Genomic DNA, 16,014 nt, shown 5'->3' with positions numbered 1-16,014 from the left:
CAGTAGGTCATTAAAAGCATTGAGCTCCTGTTTGAACATGTTGTATGAGATACATAAATACTGTTTTATACTGATTTTTGTGTAAGTATCTCTGGTGTCTAGTGAAAGCATGATTACTTTTTTTTTTTTTTTTTTTTGCTTAAGGATGCTGATCTTTTGGACATAGAAAGCAAACACTTTGAAGATTTGGAATTTCAGCAGCTTGAACATGAAAGCAGGTTAGATGAAGAGAAAGAAAATCTGACACAACAGCTCCTGCGTGAAGTAGCTGAATATCAGCGCAGCATTGTCAGTAGAAAGGTAAAAGCACTAACACTCGCTTCATTTGTTCTTTGTTGTTGAGCATAAAGAAGATGAAATGGAGCTACAATCTGCCCATCTGTAACAAATAATGCAAAACTTTCCTCTTTGAAAAAAGCTTCTGAAGCAGAGCGAAGATGATAGCCCAGTAACATCCCACACAGATCAAATTATTCACTTCTCCAAAAGGAAACAAATAAATAAAATTCCATGCCCTGTTTGTATATTTGCATATGCAAATTAAACCCTTTAATTTGCTACAAAAAGTACCAAAGTGTTGTTTTTTCTTCTTTAAGAAAGGAGATTTGTACACTCTGGACAAAACTACAGTTGTTTTATGATCACGATTGATGTTGATGTTAGGTGATTTTGTTAAAATAATAATAGAACATCAAATTAAAGAAATGCCTTAATTTTTAAGATCAGTTGTAACGGTCCTATCTCAACCAATTAAATACTAGTTTTGCAGAGATCAGAAGTTGCATCTCTAAACCAGTTCTGTTCAGTATATAGATGCTAGTCACCATATTTTCAAAGAATATGTGCAATTGTTCTTTTGTCTCTTGAATAAATTCTCTTTACTGTCTAAATCTTGTTTAATTATCTCCTTCAGAGCAGTGAGCTGTCTTGTAAAAACTTCTTTTCCTACTGCTTCACTCATATGAATGAGTGAACTCTTATGAATAGGATCCTTGCTGCAGGTTGTCTTGTTCTTTGAAAATAAAACATGTAAATTGTGATTATTTTCTTTTTATATTAGGAAAAGATTTCTGCTCTCAAAAAACAAGCCAATCATATTGTCCAACAAGCACAAAGAGAACAAGATCATTTTGTAAAAGAGAAAAACAACTTAATAATGATGCTGCAAAGGGTAAGTATTTATTGTCTTTCAAATATTTTTAGCGTGTAACAAAAGAGCATTTCATAGAATAAAAGAACATAGAGTACAAGAAAAGCATCAGTTGTGTAGAAGCTAGCAAGTATGTAATAATGTGATAGACACTGTTTGTCTCCATTATCCTTTAAAAAAAAAAATCTTTTGTAATTAATCAGCAGATTTCCTGAGAGAAAATGCTAGTGGCATTTGATAATCAAGAGGGTTTTAGAGGTGCCCCCCTTCCAGAGGACTCAACCAGAGGCACCCACTGGGTGCTGAAGCTAGAAGCCTGTGTTCCCTGTGTGGCTGCTGGAACTGTGCACAGAGAGCTCAGATTTTTGCCTTGTAATAGCCCATGCTAGGCCACAAGATGACCTACTTAACATCAGCTAACATCTGGTTAATAAGAAACTGGCATGAACCCTTTGCATCCATTTTATGTTTTGCTTTTAATCGTGAGAGAAATCATGTTTAGTTCATTAAGAAGAATCAGCATTTTCAAAATGCTGAAGGAAGACCTATTTGGTGTGTCTGTAGTTATTAAGTAAGATCTTTCACTAGCTTTTTGTTCTGTACTTCCATTTTTTGTTCAGTTCTGCTGTAAATGGATGAAGTTGAAGCTCTGCTATGCAGTTTCTAGCCTTCCATCCCAGCATGTTTCTTATACACAGTTAAGAAAATGGCTAGCATTTATTTTCACTACATGGCTGTTGGTACTTAACATAAAATGTCTGATTTTAACAGGAAAAAGAGAACCTCTGTAATCTGGAAAAGAAATATTCCACACTTTCTGGAGGAAAGGGATTTCCTGTCAGTCCCAATAGTCTAAAAGAGGTAAAGAGATTCACTGCTTTTGACTTTACCATAAGTAACTTTTAATAACACTTCGTACAAAAGCACTTTAGTATTTAGTGAAGTCCTATTCATATAAAAATTTTTTGAGATGTGATGAAATTACTATGTAAAGCTATTCATGGAAGTCCAAATGCATGGGTGAGCAAAAATAGCTTCTCGTGACATTTTCCCAGATGTGACTGGTATCTCCTTAATCTCTTGCTCTGGAAAAATGATCGGTTTTATGTGTGGGGTGTATGTGTCTAATTTTCTCAAAATAGACAATTAAACCTCATTGAAGTGAAAAAGAATGAGGTCCAGGAATAACTGTTCAAGTACAAATACAGTTCAGTCTTATTTTTGCACTGTAGATTTTATCATTGCCTCCCCTCCTTTTATTCTAAGGCTCTGCAGTAGAGCATGACTAGTGTATATTTTGATCTTTTTAAAAAGCATTGAATTGAAGACTTCAAACTATTGTGGCTGTAAGATACCTATTGAGCTATTTATTTAACTGTTCTGAATAGTTAGAGTAGGTGTCAAGTATTTTTTGCTGAAAAAAAGTGAGTTAGTTTGTGTAATGCACGATGAGACCCAGAACTTACCTCAGATGTCAAGACTTCATAGGTTTGAGGGTACTGCTTTAAGCCTCAAGGTCCGTGAGCAAAGTCAGCGTAAGGTAAGCCACAGCCCATTGCAAAGAGTCAGTTAGCACGTACGATATTAACATTAACTCCCCATGTTAATCTTCTTGACTTGACTTGATGAATCTGCAAATTGCAGATAAACATGAAGGTATAACTGGAGAAGCGGAAAATCTAGCATTTAAAATACACTGACAGGTATCTATGGCTGCTTCATTAACTTCTGCTTAAGAGGTCTGACTGGGCTTGCTGGATCTGCTTGTATTGAAGCCCTGAACAAGGTCTGCCACATCTAATGATGTAGGTTTCACTGTGTGAAGTTGGGCTCTTGACGTCTAAAGCAACCACGTGTCTTTTCAGCACCTGGGAAATGGCATCTTGCTTATTTGGCCTCCAAGTTCCTGGTGAACCTGGGTGGCCTCCAGCACATGCCAGGAGGGCTGAGCACTCTTCCTCACTGCAAGCCATGTTGCGGATGCTTAGACTTTCAGTGTCCTAGGTTGTGTTCTGACCTGGACATCTGACCTCCCACCAGGACACCTGGCAAGTCTAAGCTTCATTTTTTTCATTTTGAGATGGATCTGTTCATTGTCTCACTAAAGAGTGGGTGCTATCTCTGATTTTTATCTTCATATCCACATAATGGTTTGTTTAATCACAGATATTTCAAAATGCAACTACGTTAAGTGAGCCTGACACTCCTTTTATTGAAACGGATTATTCAGCAGCGTCATTCTGTTCACAGTAGTGAAGTCAGTTAGGACTTACTCCAAGGCAAATGAGAGAAGAACAGCATGGGTTTTCTGTTTCACGCTCAGTGTCCCCATAGGCTCTGTCCTATAAAAGAAATGCCTTTCCTTGCCAGATGTTATGTTTGTCTCAATCCAGTTTAATTTTTCTCTGACTGTTCCAGCACCTTTAAAAATCAGGCACCAAATGGTACACAGGCTTAAACAGACTGCCTGCACACAGAAGTTAATTTCACCATGCAGTTGCTCATGTATCAGTCGAGTCTGCAGTCCAACGTTTCCCAGCCCCTCCTCACCAAAGCACACATTTTTAACTCTCTTCCATTCATCGTGAAGCTTAGTCCCTGCATGCACAGCAATAGAGTAACATGACCTCACGTAAAGAGGTAGGATGCTTATCCCAGTACTTAAATAAGTGAGGAAAATCAATGCTGTTTAAAAGTTCAGCATTGACAAAATGGCTTGGATGCCTACTCTGCCTTGAAACCATTTATTTAATCTAATGTAATAGGGGCCTGAGTTAATGCACAGCACAGTCGTTTGGTTGGTTGGTTTTTTTAACTCCATGGTGAATCCTCATTGGAGTTGTGAATCTGAACTGAATTTTTTTCATATAATGGTGAAAGTACTTTTATCCTCTATAAAAATTAATACGATATTGCATTCATAGACTTCCTAAGTTTTGGTTACTGATATACTGCTACTACAAGATGGTTAAGCAAGTTTTATGTTTATTCTTACTGGACTCTATTTTACTGTAATATGGCCACATGTTTTGAGAGGTAAACTTTAGTATCTTACCCAGTCTCCTTCTCATTTAATAGTTCATCAAATAGCAATTAAGATTTGCCTCCTATTTCTGGAGTGTTGTGTTCACAGTATGGTACTTAGTTTTCCAGAACTGTGTATCTGCTTGAAATAACTGATAAAATACATTGAAAATTATGCTAATAGGGTGTAGGGTTCATATTTTTTTCAGCTTGCCTTCTATGATCATTGCTAAATTTATGCATTTTTAAAAAGAAGAAATACTGTAGCAGTCTGTGGCTTCTCTTACTGATTTGCTGAAGTATACATACTGGCATGTCAGTGTGCTGGTACAGTAATAGAAACATGGGCCCTTCAACATCTTCCAAACTTAAAAGCAGCTTACCATCTTGATTTAAAAAATAAGCATATTACTATCTCATTTTTATAATATTGCTTCAACGGTGATTTATTCTTCCTTTTGCATAGCCTTGTTTTTTATGGATAAGAAGTTAGGACATTTGACTTTGTACAGTCTGGCATCCTATACACCATGGATTAGAATCCGTATTTTATTTTTTAGATAACAGTTGTTCAGTTAACACCAAAACACATGCAATAATTGTATTCTGCTGTTACATCTCAAATCTGGCTCCATAAATCTTCTTTGCAGGCAGAAGCACACTCTGATGTCTGTGCCTTTCCTCAGTCCATCACCTCCTGTATGATTGTTTAAAATTAAATAAATAAAAAAGCAAACTGTAATGGCTATGGGGCTGTCATGGTTTAACCCCAGCCAGCAACTAAGCACCACGCAGCCGCTCACTCACTTCCCCCCCCACCCAGTGGGATGGGGGAGAGGATCAGAAGGAAAAAGGTAAAACTTGAGGGTTGAGATAAGAACAGATTAATAGAACAGAAAAGAAGACACTAATAATGCTAATAATAACAATACTAAAATGACAATAATAATAAAAGGATTGGAATATACAAAACAAGTGATGCACAATGCAGTTGCTCGCTACTGACCAACCAATGCCCAGTTAGTTCCTGAGCAGCGATCCCCCAGGCCAATTCCCCCCAGTTTATATACTGGGCATGACATCACATGGTATGGAATACCCTGTTGGCCAGTTTGGGTCAGGTGCCCTGGCTGTGTCCCGTGCCAACTTCTTGTGCCCCTCCAGCTTTCTCGCTGGCTGGGCATGAGAAGCTGAACAATCCTTGACTTTAGACTAAACACTACTTAGCAACAACTGAAAACATCAGTGTTATCAACATTCTTCTCATACTGAACCCAAAACATAGCACTATACCAGCTACTAGAAAGACAATTAACTCTATCCCAGCCGAAACCAGGACAGAGGCTAACAATAACAGCATCTTACCTGAGTCTCCTGGTAACACCTAGAAGTTAGAAGCAACTTCCAGACAATGCAAATGGAAGGTGTTGTGTCAGCATAATTTATAGAGTAGCAATGGCTTGTTCTTATGTAAGTTCTTCCCAGTTCTGTTAGTCATTTGGTTTACTCAAACTAGCTTAATAGTTAGGCAAGAAACAAATCAGGGTAGGTTATTTTATTTAAACATGGACAAAAAAAAAAAAGAAATAAAAAGATGGATGAATAAGATTTGTTCTTCCTTTTCCCCCAATCTGCTTTCCCAAGAAAGAGCTACATCATTTCTAAAGGGTATTTACATTTTAGTAAAGTCTTTTGGTCACTTAATGTACATTTGCTTTTTGATTACACAAATGTTTTTGGAATTAAATGAAGAACAATTTTCAGAATCCAAGGATTTAACATTTGAAAACCTTGATGGTAATTTTATTTTATTTATGATTATTTCAATGATAACAAATATTTGGCTGTATCACTCTAAACTAACTTTCATCGTACTGGATACATTAATACTCTTGCACGTCTTTTGGCTTTTGCTCCTTTTAACTTCTGAATTCCTCCTTTTAGGGCTATATCAGTGTAAGTGAAATTAGTGAGCTGTATGGCAATTCCACGAATATATCCCCTTCCACTCAGCCCCCCACAGATGCTGAAGCAGTTGCCACTGAGCCTTCCACGGCTGTGCTGACGAGCCAGCCACAAAATAAAGAGGTTTGTTTGAGAGACATTTCCCTTTGTTTGCATTGTTCTTTCATGGCTGCCTTTTTATTTTCTTTTTTTTTTAATATTTTTTTTATTTTATTTTTTGGTAATTCAGCATGTAACAAATTGACCCTAAGGCAAACTGCTGTCTGCCAGTTACCAAGTCAGATAACAGTTTAATAGTAATGCTGAAGGACTGCTCCAATTTTAAAGTGTCTTTGATGATGTAGATGGGACTTTGAAGGCCAAAAAACCTGAATGCTTATGACCCAAACAGCAATAAGTGACAATCTTTGCATGTCAAACACTAGAATGTAATGCACCTTTGGTAAACGGTCCGTGGACACGCTTAGTGATTACTTGATCAACGGTGCTTAGGTGTTCATTTCGTATGGGTTTTTTTATTTTTTCTGTGAGGTGGTAGAAGTATATCTTGAATATTTGTGGGAGATGGGTAGCTTCTACTTATCTTAGCTATTCCACGGAGTCTGTCCAGTCTGTGTCTTCTAGCTTTCTCTCTTTTTGTCATCCTTTGTGATGTTTTTGCCTTTGTAATGACGATAGCAAATTTTGAATAAATCCCCTTTTAAAGGAATGGAATAAACTTATGAATGTAAAGCCACCTACCTTTGTGTTGTAATAAAGCAGCAACTGGTTTAGAATTTGGCATTTCTGTGCTGCTTCTGGTAGTTCAATATGCCTTGAGAGTTGCAATACAACACATCTCCTTTCCTGCTAAACGCTCCAACAAACACAGTGCTAAAACTGCAGCTTGTATGTGCCGTATCTTTTGAGCAATTCCAAAAAGAAAACTCTGTGTGTAATTTCTCTTTTTTCTATAAAGCTAAGATCACCTCTCTGTTCTGGATTTGTGTTTCCTCACTCTCTTTCTCCTCGCTCTATTGCTCAACTTCCATCAGTCCATTGGCCTGAGGTCATGGCTACTCATGTAGATCCTATTCCTTTATCTGATACACCTCCACCTCTGCCAGCTAAGAAACACCGCAGGCAACAACAGGTAACAGATGCAAAGCTGATAATTTGGGATTATTTTCTTTGTTTGTTTTTGTTATGGTGGCCATGAAGTTGATTTACATATGAAGTTTATAGAATGATATGATAGATCATAAGTTGTTTGTGCTTGCAGAGTGTTGCACTGAAAGGCACTGCTCGTTTAAAAATCAACACAATGCATTACAGCATGTTACTGAACAAAAATTCTCCTTATATAAACAATCCAGAGGCAAATACTAATATTCAGGAGCCATTGTAACTGTCAGAAGACTTGCAGCAATAAAGTACAAGTGGCTACATTTGAAATCCTAAATTATTTTTTCACTTACATTTGAACAATGCCTCTGAAAGCTGTATTGGTTTTAAGCCACCAATTTATTAGAATAACTTGAAAATAAATGTTTTTCTTTGTAATTGGATTCCACTTGTACACTAGACTTGAGTTTTAAAAACAAAAAATAGGTAGAGGGACAGGTACACAAAATGCGCACATGAATTTAATGCATTTTCTTAATCAGCATGATTTTAATGTGATATTTGTAGAAATCCTAGAAAGCACTGTGAAGCAGGAGGTATTCTGTATTTTAGATTTCATTCTTTCCAGTGAAGTTCCCAGACTATCACCTTCAGTATATTCCATATAGAGCATAACTGACCAAGTAGGTCGATTCATTTTGTCAAAACTGTAACAAATTACATTTGAAGCATTTCAGAAATCTGGAAGAGCGAAAGAAGCAGCACAGGGAATGCATGTACATGAGTGATACTTTACCTCGCAAGAAAACGACTCCGTCTGTATCACCGCACTTCAATAGTGCTACGCTTGGACGAAGCGTCGCATCTAAAGTACGTAGTTGCATGCTATTAATAGCTTTCCAGTGTCTATATAAAAACCTATATTATGTTAGAAGTAAGGTTGGGTAGCACTGTAAGCATTATGTAATCCCCCAAATTCACATCTGAAATTGACTTTGAAAGAACTTCAGGTTTATTAACATATGGGAATATACATGAAGCCTTCTGTACTTCCAGCCTTTATTCTGGCCTCTGGAAATGCCATGCTGTGGTACATAACTCATAAATGCATGATTACTATCTCAAGGATTGTATTTTCAGGATAGTTTAAATTGATTCTAGAGACACAACAGGTTGTTTTCCTTCCTGCCTAAGGCCTCTAAATGGTCAAGATAAAGTTATGTATAAAGTGAAGATACTCTTTATTTGTGACACGGTAAACCAACAAACAGCAGGAAGGTGGAGCTAATACTTTGAAAACATTTTGGCCTAACAGGGACTGTGCACAGCTAAAATATCCATAGCTGACTGATATGACATTGCATTGATACCCATGACAAAGCAAGTTATTTTACCATTAGTTGCTGATACAAAAAAAGTCTTGAAGTGTAGTTTTAAGCACATATTTACAAAATTTCCTGCAGGGACATTTACCATTAGGACAGAGCAACAGCTGTGGCAGCGTACTTCCTCACTGCCTGGCAACCATGACCAAAGAGTCAGAGTCGAGAAGGATGCACAAAGGTAAGACCTTTTTATTTCATTCATTTCTGTTTAAAGTCAGTGTTCAATTTTTCAGGAAATAAGCCTGAAACTTGTGTTGCTATAATCAAGAGGGCTGTAAAATAAAAGTTTACTTCTTGGTGAAAAAAACAAGCTCTAAATGTAATTTTCAGGTATTGGCAAAATAAGATGTTAAGATTATGATGTAGGTGCACATGTAGTTTTGAAGTACGTGGTCACCAAGTATAATCTAGTAAACAAGAAAAGTATATTGAAAAATACACATTGGGTTAAGGGGATAATTTCTGTGAGTAATTCTGAGGCAATATATTACATGTTGCTTTCTTTTTTCTTCCTTTTTTTTTTAATAATTCTTTTCATGTTGTGATCTTAAAAATTGTTTTTCATAGGCATATATATATTTTTGCCTGGACAAATTCCCCAGACAGAGATACCTTTGAGAATCTGTAACTGTGGTATTATAAATGGTCTTAAATATTTGGGCTACAAAATATGAAAGGAGAGAGGTGTTCTATCATGGATAGATAGCTACGTTTTTGTAATAGGGACATGACAATTCTGGATCCAAAAGAAAGTTACACTTTTGAAACACAATCTTGTGGGCTATGAGATTCTGTGTCTGGTTTTGTTGACCTGGGTCGATACACTTAATTTCTGCTTTAATGAGATGCATTATTCCTAAGTATCCTATCTTCAAATGGAGTTGCTCCTCAGTGCCATCTGTCAGTTTATTTTCTTTGCAGCATCTGCATCATTGTTATCAATATAAGTGCAAGAGGTGCTTATGTAGAATTGCACGGGCTAAGCCTGAGCTGAGATAGGATCCATCCTGTAGTTACAGGACTTGTCAGAGCTAGCAGCCGTTAAAGGTCAGAGGATGACTGAGGTCAGCCGTACGCACCGAGATGACTCAATACAGGGGTGGAACAAGCTTGCTGAGAAAGGATCATGACTTACTACATTCACTTTATAGAGCTGTGATTTGTTGGGTTGGAGCTTTAGTTATGCAGCAGGCCTTCCACAAACCTACGGTGTTGTGGCTAACTTATCTTGAAGTATTTCACATGCAATACAAAAGGAGCTTCATACTCAGCTGGGAAAGCTTCTCTGATGTAATGTGTGTGTAAGGGTGGAATAGCTTGCAAGTACATTCAGACTCATCATTGTGCTGTTGTGCAGAAAACACTTTGCCTCAGTTTGAAAATCAGTAAGGATGTTTTGGTTAAACTTTGATGACAAGAGATCGAGTGTTTAAACTGGGAAATATTTCTGTAAAATGCTTGCAAAAGAGTGCTAGTGTGTGACCTAAAACACAATTACAAAGTGTTACCAAACCTAATACAGGCAAAGATAAGAGTTCTAAAAATAAATCAATCAGTTTTAATGTTTAATTTTTTGTCACCATGCAACTAAGAGAGTTCTAAGAGTAGAGTGAGATTTCGTGTCCTAAGAGTGAGAATGAAAGAAATCTCACAAACCAAAACTGAATTATGGCCTGACAAAGAAGAGAGGCAGGGGAGAATGAGAGATGTATTCATTAAGGCGCTTGGCACAATACTTGTCATATACTGCAAGGAATCATGTGTGCTATACTGCCTGCCATGCTAGTTGACCCTTATTTTTTTGTAAGATCCAACAGTTTGAATGGAAATACTAAATTATGAAGAGACCCTTAAGGGATTAATTTGTACTGGGAAAGAGGACAGTTCTAGATGTCCTTTTCTGAAACATCAGCTTTGCCAAAGGGAAATAATGCTGCTGACAGGTGCTTTACTTGAATGGTCACAGGATTTGCAAAGTAAGAGACAGAGTCAAAACACAATGGATATAGGAATGCAAGGATTGTTTGTTGCTTGACTACCTCTCTTAGTGAAGGGTTTATTCCCTTTGCGTTCAACATGGAGCTCACTGAATTTATTGCTGTTGAAGGAACTTGAAGAGTATAACTGCTTTCTCTTGCTCTGAAGTGCCATGTTTCTACGTTGGGGAAAGCTCCTTTGTCTTGGTAACACAGCATGAAAGTTTTTGCAGGGCTCTTTCTGCACTGCAGTGCAGAACTCAGCAAGGACAGAGATGTCCAAGTCAGGTGCCTAGGGTCAGATCCCAAAGTATTGCTATCCAGCTATACAGAAGGGCTGGAGAAACAGTGTTCAGGCACCTTTCATTCAGCCTTATAGGCATAGCCTTAATTAATGTCATGGTATGAGCTGGGAAGGGACTGAGTTCAACTTGGTGTGATTTCTGTTTCCCCTAGCACCTCATAACCACACTCCGTGTGCAGAGGAAAAAGAAGCTTTTCTTCAAAGTAATGAGTAAAGAAAGTGCATTTCTGTGGGACAGTGAGAGTTGGGAAATATTTTGAACATGGTGTAATATTTAAACATACCACACAGTACAACTGAAATGGAATACTATTGTCAATTAAAATTCTGAAATCTTATGTGGCTTCCACTAAAATCAGCAGGACTTGAGTCTTTGTAACTAAGGTTAATTTCAGCAGACATCCTTAAATACATCATTGAAAACCAAGCCAAATGTCATGTCAGTGGACATCCTTGGCAATGTTCTTTTATTCCATCACTCTGCGATAAATGTTCATTATATAATAAATACACTGTATTTCTTACAAAAACATTCTTGAGGAAGATCAGGTTTGCCTTTTTGGACTAAGTGAGTATTTTTGAGGAGTAAGATTTTCTACCAAACCAGTGGAACTCTGCAAATGTATAGATAACGGCTTATACTGATAAATACGCGCTCACTTCTCTTCCTGCTTCAAAAATTAGTTGTTCACCTAAAATAGGTGACAAATAGGTAAAAAGCGTTCTCGACTTGTCATGTGTACTGAGCCACTGCTTGCTTTCCTTGCGTTTTTTTTTTCCACTTGACAGGTTTTCCACTCTGTCAGTTTTCTGTGTTCAAGGTGATGTATTGCAAACGATGTGGGGGTCTCTGGTTACTGTTACCTTGAGCATAGAGCTGCACCAAGTGCATCAGAGCTGGGTGTGCTCGGCTCAGTGGAGACACAGGGACTCCCATGATAAATGCCACTGCATCCACTCATTTTGGAGCACTGGCTATCATGCAGTGTCCCACAAACTGCTATACAAAGAGGATGATGCGCTCCTGAAGCGGTATTAGTAGCTTACTGCATGCGTTAGGCCGTAAAAGCATTGTGCAAACTTCTAGACCAGATGTTTTGGCGTGTTTGTATAGGTCTGAAAACAAGTATATTCAATGGTGCCTCAAGGAAATGGCAGCTCAGCTAGTTTAAAGGTATTTCCTGAGAATTATCACTAAACTAGTAATGGTCTAAAATGAGTTTTCTCTAATACGCTGTCTCCAGTTTTTCTTATTTCAGTCCAAGAAGGTAAATGTAAAAGTCTGAGATGAAAAATTCAAAGTTAAAAATGGAGTCAGGAAATGAAGAACAGCCACTTGAGTTTGAATGTGGATTTCAATCTCATTTTCTTTGTGCAGGAACAAGTAATGTCTATGAATAAATTGTAGGCTGGATCCGGTAGGAAATATTTTCATAGATTTTTAAGTACTAGTCTTTATTCCAGGATTACCAAAACTGTGTTTAGTCAGTCATGTGAGTTCAAGAATTGTTCTTGAAGGAAACAGTCACTGTCAGTAATCATAGCGTGAGTTAAGAGCAACTTACAAAAAGTTTAAGAGGATGCATCTTTGATATAAATCATTAGTGGAAAAAATGGTTTCTTAGCAGCCATTCATGAGGTGTTTTTGAAGGACTGTATTTATAACTTCACCTCCTATGTACACGCCTTTGTAAGCAAACCATGTGCAAAAAAAAGAACGAAGAAGCTACTATTTTGTACAATGTAGAGATTTCACTCTGCATGCACAGGTTGAAACTTGGCCCCAGGGAGCGCCCATGGGGTGCTGGGTGCCAGAAGCCTGCGCAAGGACGGGCAGGAGCGAGGAGGGAGGGTTAGCTAATTCAGTCCCATTGACTGCAGAATGCACTCCAGAAGGGAAGAGGGAATGGTTAGCTGGGAGTTAAGATGTAGGACCAGACACAGCACTGGGAACAAAACTGTTGGGACGGAGAAGTTAGGTACCAGCAAGATGATTATTTGTATTCTTTCTAAGCTCTACAGAAAAACTGTATACTGAGGGCAAGGTATATATGTACAAACAAATTATAAGCTTTTCAAAGCAGTATGCTTTTTTTTTTTTTTTTAAACTCTTTCTTTTCTTGAACTCAGGAAAAGCCAGAAAAGGTATGAAAACATCCCCTTACCTGGCTGAATCTATCATTGTCATGTTTTGGCAAAAGTACTGATTGCATCAGCACTGTCAAGTACTTCCCAAAATCTTGGAAAACTTTTCAATAATTGTTAAATAATGATATCATTTCAAAATTTCTTTTTTTCCTGCTGTCAAATAACCTGTCACAACAAAACTTCAGATTAATGCTAATCTCTGCAGAGCTACAGCTTTGTGCAGGCCTAATTTTTTGCTTCTTTGCTGATAGCCACACAAGTAGAGCAGAAAATTTAGAAATCCTTGCAGATCTGTGGGTGACAATGACAAGGTAGACAGACTTGGGCTTCCTACTTTGGCATGTTTCCATACAAAAGATTTATCTTGACGTGTTAATGTCAATCTTTTAAAAACAAAAAAGAAGAAAGAATAGAAATAAAGGAGAATATACTGTGATCTTTTTTATGAAATACTGGGGTTTTTTTTAAATACTTGACAGTGCCACTTTCAATAACAGCTTTCACCTATAGTTCTGATCTCACCATAATTTTGTGGTGGTATGTCTGTTTTTTGTGATTCTGCAATAACTCCTTTGGAATATTTTTTTTAATGATATGGTTTTATGGATATTTGCAATATTTTGCTCCACAGTATGTCTGTTAACAGTGTTAAGTTTACTGTTTTACTACAGAGAATACAAGTCAATGCAACAAGAAACATTTTAGCTCTTGTATCACCTTAGACTTGGCTGATACAAGTCTTGGCTTGGCTTGTGGGAAACTTTTAGTGAAGTGCTGGCTCTTAAGAGGAGTCTAATATTTTTAAGTGCATGTTCTATGGATAGGCACCTGAGCAGTTAGAAATTCCTTAGGCGACAGATTGTGCCTGTGTGATGTGTAAGTGGGGCTGTAATGGAGGCGGGTTGGTTGTGAGGCTTCTCGGTGTCGGTATGCAGCTGATGCTGAGCTTTGAACTGCCTGTTGCTTACAGCATGAGGAGAAAATGAGAACATTCAGTTATGCTTTGTTTCTGTGAATGCATCTCATTTTGCGACCTAACAACTGCATAGTTCTTGCAGTGTGTAGTTACATTTGCATGATTACATAAATTTAACTGATAAATCTTTTACTTAAAAATGGGTTCTTTATCTTCATGGAAAGTTGACTTTCCTTTAGGAGAGCGTTTGTAAAACTGCTATGTTTCTCTGTGCCTTTTAGATGGGTTTATTTTTCAGTGAAATACAAGATACGGAATTAAGATTTCAGAGTAGACAAGGTTTTGCAAAGGGCTTAACAAAAAACCATGCATTTGAATAAAGTTCTTTCAGTAATATATTTTTTTCTCTCTTTCCATAATGAATAATTGATAACCATTTCACAGGAGCAATTAGTCATTCCAAAGGTTCGAGTATGAAAGGTAATTTTTTATCTGCAATAACATCAGCATTTGCTATAATAATGGGAAAAAAACCAAATTGCATATGTGAGTCAGTAACACCTGTGTTGTGTGATGCTATTATCTATGACTGCTGAGGTGTACTTGTGTCCCTTTTGTCTCTTTTACTAATAGGTGCAGTTGAACTTTTATTGAAATTTAGTGTTTTTCAAATGGCAAGTGAAGTCCTATTAGTTCCTTAGAAACCAGCTTTAATTGTCTGCAAGACAATGGTATGGTACAGAGGGAAGTGAGGAGGAAAGAGGAAACTATCTGCCTTGGAAATGCTTGTAAGGCATGATTTCCTTAATAATATGCTTTAATTATTCAGCTTCAGTCATGCTTTTCAGATACCTTTTGGCAAATATTATAGCCTTTCCAAGGTAGAGCTGCAGTTGTTGGCTCCTTGAACTGGGATGCTCTCTACTCTGGCATGGCAAAAAATACCAGACAGTAACCTTGTATGTGCAGAGAATGAGAATAAGGCAGGAAAATATTCCCACTTTAAGCATGTTTTCCTGTCATGGTTTAACCCCAGCCAGCAACTAAACACCACGCAGCCGCTCACTCACTCCCCCCCCACCCAGTGGGATGGGGGAGAAAATGGGGAAAAGAAGCAAAACCCGTGGGTTGAGATAAGAACGGTTTAATAAAACAGAAAAGAAGAAACTAATAATGATAATGATAACACTAATAAAATGACAACAGCAATAATGAAAGGATCGGAATGTACAAATGATGTGCAGTGCAATTGCTCACCACCCGCCGACCGACACCCAGCCAGTCCCCAAGCGGCGATTCCCTGCCCCCACTCCCCCCAGTTCCTATACTGGATGGGACGTCACATGGTATGGAATACCCCGTTGGCCAGTTTGGGTCAGGTGCCCTGGCTGTGTCCTGTGCCAACTTCTTGTGCCCCTCCAGCTGTCTCGCTGGCTGGGCATGAGAAGCTGAAAAATCCTCAACTTTAGTCTAAACACTACTGAGCAACAACTGAAAACATCAGTGTTATCAACATTCTTCGCATACTGAACTCAAAACATAGCACTGTACCAGCTACTAGGAAGACAGTTAACTCTATCCCAGCTGAAACCAGGACATTTCCTAACATCAGTGTTGTAATGATGTCTAGTAGAAATTTTTATCTGGACTTTGCTGCATTTGTACATTTGTCTGCATTTTTCCAGTGTCTGTTTATCTTAAATATGTGGAATTTCAGTGGCTGCCTTCCTGTACGAATGGGAGGTTTTCATGTAGTCTAACAGTCCTTCCTAATCTCCAACTCTGCCCCCAGCTCAGATTTGGGGTCAGGAATGTGCAGAGACTATTATAAACTTGACTGAGTATCAGAACTGTGAGAAAGTCTCACTTCTGGCATTGATTGAAGGAAAAGATGAGCAGTGCAGTTGCATTTGTAATCACATAGATTAAACAAACCTTAAAAGGGCACTGTAAAATAACTTCAGCAGTTAAAATGACAACTGTCATTATACTCTACTCTTCATCAGGCAAGCTCAACAACCTCTCTGTAAGTCTGTATAAAT

At 37.8% G+C, this 16,014-nt stretch overlaps 1 protein-coding gene across 8 annotated transcripts in view; it reads left to right on the top strand.

Annotated features, from left to right (window-relative positions):
* Positions 1-16,014, top strand: part of PHLDB2 (pleckstrin homology like domain family B member 2) — a 112,961-nt gene that overhangs the window by 83,697 nt on the left and 13,250 nt on the right. For 3 of the 8 annotated variants that reach the window (XM_052794426.1, XM_052794428.1, XM_052794425.1), the window contains 8 exons: positions 145-300; positions 1,061-1,171; positions 1,922-2,011; positions 6,119-6,262; positions 7,098-7,271; positions 7,973-8,113; positions 8,707-8,806; positions 14,417-14,452. In XM_052794426.1, coding sequence (XP_052650386.1) covers positions 145-300; positions 1,061-1,171; positions 1,922-2,011; positions 6,119-6,262; positions 7,098-7,271; positions 7,973-8,113; positions 8,707-8,806; positions 14,417-14,452 — 952 coding nt within the window. The remainder of the gene's footprint in view (positions 1-144; positions 301-1,060; positions 1,172-1,921; positions 2,012-6,118; positions 6,263-7,097; positions 7,272-7,972; positions 8,114-8,706; positions 8,807-14,416; positions 14,453-16,014) is intronic. The other 5 variants (XM_052794433.1, XM_052794431.1, XM_052794430.1 and 2 more) reach the window with 4 other exon arrangements.

Source organism: Harpia harpyja, chromosome 8 (genome assembly GCF_026419915.1).
Source record: "Harpia harpyja isolate bHarHar1 chromosome 8, bHarHar1 primary haplotype, whole genome shotgun sequence".
Lineage (NCBI taxonomy): Eukaryota > Metazoa > Chordata > Aves > Accipitriformes > Accipitridae > Harpia > Harpia harpyja.
The sequence above is the reverse complement of the archived record's forward strand: the minus strand, read 5'-3'. Positions and strand labels throughout refer to the sequence as shown.